The 11719-nt window shown below is 47.8% G+C and overlaps 1 protein-coding gene across 2 annotated transcripts; it reads right to left on the bottom strand.

Annotated features, from left to right (window-relative positions):
- Positions 1-5674: 5674 nt before the first annotated feature.
- Positions 5675-10782, bottom strand: LOC308679412 (taperin-like). Of its 2 annotated transcripts, none has more exons than XM_081347024.1 (3): positions 10513-10782; positions 6387-8056; positions 5675-5754 (listed from the first exon to the last, which is right to left on the bottom strand). In XM_081347024.1, exons 2-3 carry the CDS (start codon positions 8013-8015, stop codon positions 5710-5712), a joined length of 1674 nt encoding a protein of 557 aa, XP_081203150.1. In that variant the 5' UTR covers positions 8016-8056; positions 10513-10782; the 3' UTR covers positions 5675-5709. The 2 variants fall into 2 exon arrangements, with proteins under 2 accessions (XP_081203150.1, XP_081203149.1); XM_081347023.1 differs by lacking the exon at positions 10513-10782 and adding an exon at positions 9795-10399.
- Between the last annotated feature and the right edge of the window lie 937 nt (positions 10783-11719).

The raw sequence follows: 11719 nt of genomic DNA, 5'->3' as shown, positions 1-11719 counted from the left end.
AAGCTATTCTCCAAAGCACCTGAAAGCAGGACAAGAAGCAACGGATGGAAACTAGTCAAGGAGAGAAGCAACCTAGAACTAAGGAGAAACTTCCTGACAGAACAATTAACCAGTGGAACAACCTGTCTCCAGAAGTGGTGAATGCTCCAACGGTGGAAGTTTTTAAGAAGAGACTGGACAGCCATTTGCCTGAAATGGCATAGGGTTTCCTGCCTGAGCAGGGGGTTGGACTAGATGATCTCCAAGGTCCCTTACAACTTCTTCTTCCTCTTCTTCTTCTTCTTCTTCTTCTTCTTCTTCTTCTTCTTCTTCTTCTTCTTCTTCTTCTTCTTCTTCTCCTCCTCCTCCTCCTCCTCCTCCTCCTCCTCATTATTACTCCTCCTCCTCCTCCTATTATTATTATTATTATTATTATTATTATTATTATTATTATTATTATTATTATTATTTTATTTTATTATTATTATTAAATCTTTCTCTCCGACCACTTCCCTGTCTTCTAAATATAACACTCAAAGTTCCTTTTGAAAAGCCAAGAATCTTAAAATCCATTTACACTTATTAACTGAGTGTAGTATAATACACAGAAGCCCATGTTCCAGCCAACTAATTACCAGAAGGGATCTCCTTGATGAGTGATAATGAAAAGCTGACAAAAGATCTGCATAAGGCCTATATTTAGTTAAATTGCTAGCTAGTTACTCTGGGCACCCCACCTCCTTTTCATTCACTGATCATCGTGGGTATTAAACATGGCTTGTAAATGCAAAGTTTCCTTTGAGTCCTGCTTGATTCCAGTGACTTCATGAACATGTGTATGCCGTTTTCTTGGCAATAAAATTGGAAGGATTGAGAAGGAACTCAGTTCATAAGCCTAAAAGGGGGGGGAGGGGGAGGGAGAGATTTACAACAAGGGTCCAGAAAGTGAGGAGCATTTTTAAAGCCAGCTGCAGAAAACCAAAAAGTCTCGGGGAAATTCCTTCAATTGCTAATGATTTAACTAAATAACTGCCTTATGATGGACAGAAAAGACAGGCTGCCTCTATTCGGCTTGGGGCATATGTGGTGACCCGAGAGCATGGGGTAGACTTGCTAGGATGAAAAGGCTTTTGTGGAGGAGGACTTAAGACTTCTGTGGAAATGTGTGTGCAAACAGTACCATGATGTTCTCAAGGCCAGTCTGACCACTAACCCATTTCACACAGTGAACTTGGGGCAGCAAATTCTGCATCCTCAGGCTCACGTTCGTTGGACGGATGCTCAAGGAAGAGGTCAATTGGACATGCTTGGACCTAGGTTGTACACATGAAGAACGGTTGCAGGATTTGGGTTTGGCTTGTCTAGACAAAAGAAGGACTAGGAGGGACATGATAGCAGTATTCCAGTATTTGAGGGGCTGCCGGGAAGAAGACGAGGACAACTTATTTTCCAAAGCACCACAAGGCAAGACAAGAAACAACGGATGGAAACTAATCAAGGAGAGAACCAACCTGGAACTAAGGAGAAACTTCCTAACAGTGAGGACAATTAACCAGTGCAACAGCCAGCCTTCAGAAGTTGTGGGTGCTTCATCACTGGAGGTTTTTAAGAAGAGACTGGAGAGCCACTTGTCTGAAATGGTACAGGGTGTCCTGCTTGAGCAGGGGGTTGGACTAGATGACCTCAAAGGTCATTTCCGGATCTATTCTGATTCTTAGGTTGCTAAACACAACACTTTAATGTCTCAAAGGTGCTTTTTCAAGAGGCAACTGGACTTTCTTGTTTTTCTTTGAAGACGGTTTCGCTTCTCATTCAAGAAGCTGAGATAACCTTGACCTGGATGACTGAGAATTTCCATAGATATGACACTTTAGCGCAGACATGTCAAACACAAGGCCCGGGGGCCAGATCCGGCCCGCAAAGTGGTTTCATGTGGCCCACGAAGCCATCCTGGAAGCAGTGAGGGAATGGCCCCCACTGCCTTGGCCCTGGCCCAGAGACCCTCAGATCTGTCCCACTCCTGCCCAGGCCCCCATAGGAACCCTTGACGCAAATGATGTAGAGCTGGCCACGCCCACCCAGCAGGCCATACACACTCTAGCCACACCCACCCAGTAGGCCACACCCACCCAGGCCACACCCACCCGGCCCCCTGAGGGCAACTGCAATGCTGATGCGGCCCTCAATGAAATTGAGTTTGACACCCCTGCTTTAGCGGGAATGTCATATTATCCTGTACAATTAACAGCGGGCAACCAGACCTGGATGAAAACTGAGGGAATCTTTGTTGATGCTAATGCAATCTCCAGCTAATTAAGACGGTGTCCAGTTATGACTGATCTTCACTCCACCAAATGCCTTTTGCAGACAGGGAGTGCAAATGATCAGACATCCCTTTGTCTCTCAAAATCACAATGGAACCTCAACACGAGGATGCTTTCCCCATCTTAAGTTCTATCTGGAAGTCTCACAGTGGATCTTCTCTGTTTCATCTTATTTCCATTAAAAAGTCAATGCATGGCTGCTGCTACGGAGCATTCCTTTGCATTGGTTACCGGTTGTCCTCCGGGTGAGATTTAAGGTGCTGGTACTTACCTTTAAAGCCCTACATGGCCTAGGCCCGGGATATTTGCAGGACCGTCTGCTGCTGGGAATGACCTCCCATCGCCCAGTACGCTCACACAGAGAGGGCCTCCTCAGGGTGCCATCAGCTAGACCAGGGGTGTCAAACTCAATTTCAGCACTGCGGTTGCCCTCAGGGGGCCGGGTGGGTATGGCCTGGGTGGGCGTGGCCTACTGGGTGGGTGTGGCTAAAGTGCATATGGCCTACTGGGTGGGCGTGGCCAGCTCTACATCATTCGCATCAAGGGTGCCTGTGGGGGCCTGGGCAGGAGTGGGACAGATCTGAGGGTCTCTGGCAGGAGGAGGGTCTCTGGGCCAGGACCAAGGCAGTGGGGGCCGTTCCCTCACTGTTTCCAGGATGGCTTCGTGGGCCGCATGAAACCACCGCGGGCCGGATCTGGCCCCCGGGCCTTGTGTTTGACATGTCTGAGCTAGACAATGTCGGCTGGTGACCTCCAGGGGGAGGGTCTTCTCTGTGGGAGCGCCAGCCCTATGGAACCAACTTCCCCTTGAGCTCCGGATGGCCCCGGATCTCCGGTCCTTTCGCCGCGGCCTCAAAACACTCCTTTTCCATCAGGCTGACCTGGACTGACAACAGGGATTTTAAAATGTTTTTTAATTTTTTTTTTAATTTTTAATTTTAATTTTAATTTATTTTATTGGGGCTGTTAATTTAATTCTTTTTAACTTTTGTATTGCTGTATTTTATTGTTGTTAGGCGCCCTGAGTCCTTCGGGAGATAGGGTGGCATATAAGTCCCAAAAATAAATAAATAAATAAATAAATTCCTTGGCTCACTGCTCTGACCATGCCTTCTACTGACTTTATATCGCTTACTCTAGGGACCTCTTTACATTCTCTCCTCATCTGGCTTTTTATATACTTCTGCTTTGCCAGCCCTACACCTCAATCAATCTTCTTACTAAATAGTCCGGCTGGCACCTACACACGTTTCTTGCCATTCCACTTTCATTTTGGAGGCAGAAAAATTGGTAACAGGCCCACTCTATACATCATCCTAAAAATTAACACATCTGCTCTGCTTTGAGGGAAAAACAAAATGCTTGATAGTGTGCTGTGTCAAGAAACTTTAGACCAGGGGTCCCCAACCCCTGGTCCGTGGACCAGTATCGGACCGCAGCATACCAGCAACCGATCCACACAAACAAGCAAAGCCCCATCCGTGGGATGCAGGCAGCACACAAAACCATGGTCCCCGGAAAAACCTCTCTCCGTGAAACCGGTCCCTGGTGCCCAAAAATTTGGGGACCTCTGCTTTAGACTTTCACGACCACTTTAAAGCAGCACTGCGATCTTAAATGGGAGAACCAGCAGATAAAAAGTAATGTTACGCAGGTGTTTCATTCTTCTTCTATTCATATTTTACCATATTTTCCTCTGAAAATTGGGAAAGTTTCTAAGCAAGCACTTAGCAAGCAGATGATAGGAAGAAAGCAAAGTTAAGGGGAGACACTGTACGGTGGAAGTCAAATCACCCTTCCTCACTATTTCTTTATCCTGCCATGCTCAACAGCGAACAGAGTTTCTAGACCTCAATCTCCACCCCAATGCTTGGTTCTAAGCAGAATATGTGAAAATCAGTGCTCGAATGTCATATGCAGTTGTAAAAAAGTATTGTAGCTTCAAAAGACTCCCATCTTTGACATACTCCTCAGAAAAGGCAAACTTTTCTTTTCCTAGATAATGTCTCTATTCTATTCTATCATTTTGTACAAGTACATGTGGGAATGTTAAGGTATATATATTGCTCAGAAAAAATGTTGAAGTGGTATTATATGAATTATATGTATGATTTTGTTGTTGGTTTAGAATTAACTAATTAACTAATAAAGTTATATTTTAAGTTTGTTCATGTGCCATGAATCACTGTGAATCTATATAGATTTAGTAGCACATAAACCCAATAAATAAATGCATTGGAGAAGAGGTCCCCTTAAAGTCTCATTCCATAATAGGAATGAGTGACTTTTTAGCAGGAATTGCTTTCAAGTGGTCACAGCCAACACCTGATGAAATTTCGGATGAACAAGCGGTTGAACATTAACTACAACTACGATATTGATCACTCTTTGAAGTAAGCCAAGATTTGTATTCTGGAAGCATGCTTGAAAAATGCAGTCAACACAACAATGGAGCTGGCCTTCAGTTCCCACTCCTGAAGTCTGTCTATAAATATCACATATGTCTAAAGGCCATTAAAAATTGGCCTGCAAAACTAATTTGCAAATGAATAAAATAATTCTACCTGCCTACATTGGTTATTTCATTATGATTAGGCATTGTGTGAACCCTGAAACTCTACAAAGGAAGCTCCAAAGTGTATTTTGCAGCTTGCATTAAAACATCCCTACCAAGAACTATGGATTAAGCCTCAAATCCAGAATGTTTTTTTAATTGTACATTAGGAAACCTTAATGCAATTTACAGGATGTAGCTGTCTTCCTCTGAGCATTGCTGACAACTCAAGGTAAGGAGGAAATTAAAAGGAAGAACCGTGGGAAGAGATAAACACAGAGCAACTGGGGACAAAATTGCACAGAAGAAGAAAAAGGCAGTGTGTCTGGATGAAGATTTAATCATTCATGAAATTTTGGGATGTTGGTGCTGGTTTTCTGTATGGCTTCTTCCATCTTTGTTCTTACTGTGGAACGAACACCTCACAGAATCCTTGAACAGGCGCTCCATCACTGGAGGTTTTTAAGAGACTAGACAATCACTTGTCTGAAATGATGTAGGTTCTCCTGCTTGAGCAGAGGGCTGGAGTAGAAGACCTCCAAGGTCTTCCGGCTTCTATTCCATTCCATTCCACTCCACTCCACTCCACTCCACTCCACTCCATTCCATTCCATTCCATTCCATTCCATTCCATTCTATTCTATTCTATTCTATTCTATTCTATTCTATTCTATTCTATTCTATTCTATTCTATTCTATTCTATTCTATTCTATTCCACTCCACTCCACTCCACTCCACTCCACTCCACTCCACTCCACTCCACTCCACTCCACTGGATCTCCAAGTCTTCAGTTTGGAGGCAACTTCACTGACTTCTGTAGAACAAGTGATCAGAGGTACTAGATATTGTTTTACTGTGTGTGGCCGGGTGTGAAATTGCTCTGTATCCCAAGGACCTTTCAACAGACAAAAAAAAAATATTTTGCACTATTGTAGTTAACATAAAAGGAAAGGTTAGTATTACAAGTACATTGTCAATGGAAAGGTAGGGACTGTAGGCTAAAGCACTGAATTTGAGACTGTGAAAGGCAGGGATTTAAAGCCTTGTGTGTCCTGAACCTGTGTGCCAACCAAGAACAAACTCAATTTTCTTTGCTTCTTTTGCTCATCTGTAAAAGGGGAGGAATGGGGATCTGCCTTACAGAAGCCACAGTTTTATATTACATTAAAAATATGAAGTTCTAATAAGGCAAAAAGAGTAGTTGGGTTACCAGCTTTGAGTTGAATTCTGCATCCTTCGACAAGAATTTCTAGGAATTGTTCTAGAAATACTCACTTTTTGAGGTGAATATCTCCAACCATGTCAGTGAAATAAAGGAATAAAGGAACAAGAATGCAGGAAAAGGTGATAGCAATCACAGGATGGTGGTTGTGGAGAGGGTAACAAGCAAGCACCTGAAAAAGTTGTGGCCACCCAAAGGCCATAGATAGAACAAGAGAAATGCAAAAGTGCAGATGTTTACAAAATGCAAACAGCTGCAAATAGCAAATAGCTGACCAGAGGGGCTTGGAGGAGCACCATGCCTACCTTTTTCCGATGTCGGTCGTTCTTTGCAAGACAAGATCTCTGCAGGGAGAGGTAGCCCCCAATCACCTGGATCTCCTCCACTGTGGGGTAGCGTTTCTTCATGGGCATCGTACCCAGTGGCGGAGAGCTCTCGATGCCATTCTCCACAGCCATGACAGGTGACACGGAGACCTTCCGAGGATTGATTGTGATGGTGTTGCCACTGCGACGCTGCATGGCTGGATGGGGGGATGAGACCCAGCCCAGGCCTCCCATCCTGACATCCTCCTTAACTTTGCTGTTGCTGCTCCGTCTCATGGCCTCGGCTTCGGGCGGCGGCTCCTCCACGGCGTCCGGGAGAAGTTGTTCACAGCTGGGTGAAGAGCAGGAAGTGGGGACTGGGGGCTTGGCTGAAGGAGGAGAAGGGCTGGCTTCCTGTTTGGGTTCTGGGGGAGGGGAGGCTGAAGCCCGCAGTGGCACAACCATGAAGGAGTTCCTGGAGTGGAGGTGCAGGTTGGCCAAGGCTTTGCCCTGGACATCGTCCTCAGCTGGGTGGCTTTCCACTGCCACCTCCAAATCACTGCTCTCCGCCCTGGGTCCTCTGTCTGGGGACACAGCCTCCCTTCCCCACCTTTTCCCACTGGGTGAGCGCCTTGGAGGGCTATCTGGCCAGCCCTCCCCACCGCTTGATTTAGCTTCAAACTGGCTTCGATAAGATGCCACAGTGCAAGGCCCTGGGGACGTCAGTCCCGGGAGGTCACAGGGAGGGCTGGGGAGGCGACTGATGCAAGGCAGCCGGGATGGGGCAAAGTCTGCTGGAGAATGGGCTGGCTTCTTTCCTCCAAAGGTGCTTTCCGTTAAATTCTCAGTGCTGAGGGACTTCACCGGGGGTGATGGCATCACCACCCCTCCACCATCCTCTTGGCTGAACCGGCTGAGTAGTTTGCTGACCCGCCCTTGGCGCTGCTCGGGCAGCGATGCCCGATGCTCAGCTCGGCCCACGGCGTTGAGATCCTCCACGCTGCGGCTCAAAGCCGACTTGACGATGAAGACCTCGCCTGCACGGATCTCAGTCACGCTGCCCCCACGGCGGGCCAACAGCTCATTGAGGGACTCCATGCTACCTGATTTGGCTTCTCCTGAGTGGCGGTCACTAGCCAGCTGCGCTGGTGGTGCCCCATGGGCTGTTTCTATTATAATGACATTGTCTGCCCGTAGGGTCCGGACACCTGGAATCTGCCCACACAGATCCACTATTTGTTTGGCTTTGGTATTCGCAAGTTCACTTTCTGGAGGGCCAGACTCCTGATGATGGCGGCGCTTCTCCAGCTGAATGAAAGGATGTTGGTGGACTGGGCCAATCTTCTCCTGTAGCACAGAACTCTTTGGCTCCCCCTCTTGGTAGGATGACGTTGCAGCAGGCAGAGAGGCTGGGCCACTCTCCGTTTCTCCTGGTCCGTTTGGTTCAGAAAAAGAAGTGCTGGAACCTTGCTTGGCCCGGCGTCGTTCAATGATCTCCCGTTTCCAAGCTGGCATCTTAGCCATACGGTCTTGCTGCTCCTGTTCCCGCCGCCGAGCTTCCTCTTCCTCCTTTCGCCGACGCTCCAGTAACTGGAGTTTCCATTCTGGCAGCGGAGGAGTTGAAGACATCTTTGCTGGAGGTGTGAGATAGCAGGAAACAGGAGGGAAATCTGGGATTTAAAAAGGAGTGGGGGGAAAAAAGAAAAGAAAAGATTGGGTGGGATACGTTCAGGGGGTGAGAAGGTACAAAGCAAGGGAAAACACAGAGAGGGGGGGGGAAAGTGGCTTGGGAGAGCAACTTAAAAGGACACGAAAGGCAAACCCAAAACAAAAGAGGCAAGGGAAAGAATGGGATAAAAGAGGGGAGTGAAGAAAGAGAGAGGAAAGGATCTGGGAGAGAATTGTCAAGGGGGTTGAGAGAAATGGGCAGCGGTTGGAAAGGAGAGGAAGGACAATATTAGAGGAACAGAAAATGGAGGCTCAGAAATAATAATAATTTTTAAAAAATGACCAGAGGGAGGAAGTGACAGATGGGAGGTGAAATGAGGGAGAGCTGGATTGGAAAAGGAGACAAGAAAGGTGGGAGAGTGCAAAAGAAAACATTCAGAAAAAAGACAATGGGAAAGAGTAGTAGTAGCTTGAAGGATCAGGAAGAGGAAGATGATCTGTCAGAAGACATTGCAACATGAAGTCCCTTTAGCTATGAGAGAGAGAGAGAGAGAGAATGAGAGAGAGAGAGAGAGAGAGAGAGAGAGAGAGAGAGAGAGAGAATGAGAGAGAGAGAGAATGAGAGAGAGAGAGAGAGAATGAGAGAGAGAGAGAGAGAATGAGAGAGAGAATGAGAGAGAGAATGAGAGAGAGAGAGAATGAGAGAGAGAATGAGAGAGAGAGAATGAGAGAGAGAGAGGGGGGGGGCTTCCTTCAGGCTCAACCTTTGATGTTTTTCTCCCTTCCCCCTCCCTCTTCTCATCTGCTCACACTTTCTAACTCATGTCACACACACACTGTCTCTGGTGTGTTGGGGAGGTGACAGTTCTACACCCGGGCTCTTTACACAATGAATCCAGGCCTCTTTGCGAGGAAGCAGAGGCAAAGGTGATTAGGTTTGTTTACAAGATTTGACCCCCCTCTTGATGGCCAGCTCAAGGCAGTTAAAAGCAGGGGGGAAAAAGGGAAGAGGAACTGTAAGACAATTTTTTTTTAAAAAACAAAAAACCACAACAGCTTCCTTCCATGTGTTTTGTATTGCTATCAGTGTTCTAATCTAACCTTTCTTAATGGCCGTTAATAATAAAAAAAGAACGCTAGGGACATCGCTATGCCTGAGTAAGCAATCTAGATAAAACAGCCTTGTGCAGCGATATGAAGAGGCAAGGGTTATTGCAAGAAGACGACAATGGGGCAGGTTTATTTACAGTGCAGCTTTATGCCATCAGCTCAGAAATAAGCATGCGGTGAGAATAACCTCACAGGCCAAGGGGTGTATAGGATTGCAGCAAGAAGGCTGTTCACCCGGGAGAGGAAATCTGATTGCAAACAACAGTGATCCAGGAGGAATAGAGTGAATTTCCTTCTCCTTGTCTGTTTAAATAAAACTGGCACTTCAGACACAAATGTTTGCGCAGACCTCTAGAGTGAAAGGGGACATGTTTTTAATCTGAAGCCAGACTGGGAGGTGGTTTCAAGAGCCCATAATTGGCAAATTGGCAGAAATCAGACTTCGATGTATTTACAAGAAACGGAGCAACACAGTGATAAATGTTAGAATTTTGAAAAGGAAATTTGGATGAAACTGACCGTGTGTTAAAGAAAAGAGATTCTTGGGTGGGTCCAAAGAAACCCCAAAAGTTGGGACAGAAAGGGGCTTGCGAAAGGAAGGTGAACAAAATAAATAGAATTTAAAATTACCAGAATCCGAGCTTCGGAATTTCACGTTAATTCCAGCTGTTCAAAGATCTACAAAAACCATTGGTGGAACAAAAGGCAACCAACGCTAAGTGCGCCTTGGTACCACAAGCCAACTTTCATATTCTGGAAAGCCAAGGCAGAGAACCAGACGATGGGGATGGCCAGTCTTCACTTAGAATCTAGGAGCCTCAAAGATTAATGCCGCTTGGTAATTTTCCCGGAAAAGGAATCGCGTGCAACCAGAAACTTCCAAGAACGGATACGTCCAGGAATTTGGAAAATAAGCCTTAAAATAATCTTCTTAAAACGTTGGTGTGTCCCACCGTCCCCAGATACGCAGAAGCGATGCAGAAGATGAAAGAACCCCCCCCCCTTTTTTGGGAGGGAGCGGGGGAAATACGCTTCCGGAGAATTAGGGCTGGATCCGCAGAAACGTCAGAAAGGGAGCAACACGTGTACTGTACATCCAGGCGAGGGAGAGCCCAAGACCCTTTCTTTCCCTCCTCTTCCCGCCTCTGGAGGAATGCTTCCAAAGATCCAGAGGGAAATCGGGCGGGATCTGAAGGCGGAGCAGATGGAGATCCAGCACGCCAACTGAGGAGAACCCCGACCGAAGCCCTGGTTCCTCGATTCCCCCTAGGAATCTCCCCCCCCCCACACACACACCCGATCCTTCGAAGCAGGGAGCAAAGCAATGGATCCCTGCGTGCGTACGTACGCTTTCAAGCCAGCTGGATCTTGGAAGCCCGAGGCGGGCGAGAGACTACTAGATCCTTCGCTCGGTCCATGGCTGGAGGAAGCTCGTCTGGCTCCAGCCGGTCCGTTGGCTCGGAATGGAGGGGACTTTTTTTGGAAAAAAAAATTTCCCCAGCCGCCTCGCTTTCTCTTCCCTTTTTATTTTTTATTCTGTTTGCCTGTCCAAAGGAAGGGAGGGATCTAGGCGGATCTGAGTCAGGGTTCTTGCTGCAGGTGAAGGGTTGGGGCGCTCCGATCCTCTTCTTCTTCTTCCTCCTCCTCCTCCTCCTCCTCCTCCTCCTCCTCCCTTCTTCGGCCGCTTTCCAAGAAGACGCGGTCGCCGGTTCGAGGCGGAGGAGCGGGCGGGCGATGGGGCGGGTGGTGGGGAAAAAAAAAAGAAATCTCTGCCGGTCTCTGAGCGCATCCACTCCTAATCCTCTGCCGCCGAACTCCACCTCCGCCCGGCTGCTGAAATCCTTTCAGAGGAGAAGGGAGACGGGAGAGAGAAAAAAGAGAGAGAGAGAGAGAAGGGGGGGTGGAGGAGAGAAGAGAGGAAGGAAGGAATGTGAAGGGGAGGAAAGATCCAAAGCGAAGGGAGGACGGAGCCCGAGAGGGGAAGAAAGAGGAAAGGGGAGGATGAGGAGGGGGGGGTCTTTGTGTATAAACAGAAGGGGAGGACAATGAAAAGGGGCGGGGCGGGCAGCAGACAAATGCGGCGCGGGGTGGCGGGTGGGGGGGGGAGAGGCAGGCAGGCTGTGAAGACAGGAAGGGAGGAGTTGGGTCTGTCGCAAATGTTTCATTTGAGATGTTATTTCCTATTATTACAGGGCTTCTCCGGCTCTGGACCCCGGAAAGCCGACACCCCCAACCTCTTTCCTTTCCTCCCCCACCCCGCCCCACTACACACCGGAGACCGACGAGGAGATGCTGCCCCTCCCCCCCGTAGAATCAGACGGGCCTCCTCTGATCCGTAAAAGCCGATGGTGGCTGCCTCTTCTTTGCCCCTCCGCGCCCGGAATCCGTGGACGCCTTCCAATCCCACCGCTCCACGCAGACCCTGGCGCAAACACAAGGCACAGAAGGCCGGGTTGCATCATCCACAGCCGCTCTGGCTCTGATGGGACTTGTAGTCCTGTTGTTGTTGTTAGTTGGGAAGTCGTGTCCGACCCATCGCGACCCCATGGACAACG

The sequence above is a fragment of the Vipera berus genome (assembly GCF_964194415.1).
Source record: "Vipera berus genome assembly, contig: HAP1_SCAFFOLD_473, whole genome shotgun sequence".
Taxonomy (NCBI): domain Eukaryota; kingdom Metazoa; phylum Chordata; class Lepidosauria; order Squamata; family Viperidae; genus Vipera; species Vipera berus.
The sequence above is the reverse complement of the archived record's forward strand: the minus strand, read 5'-3'. Positions and strand labels throughout refer to the sequence as shown.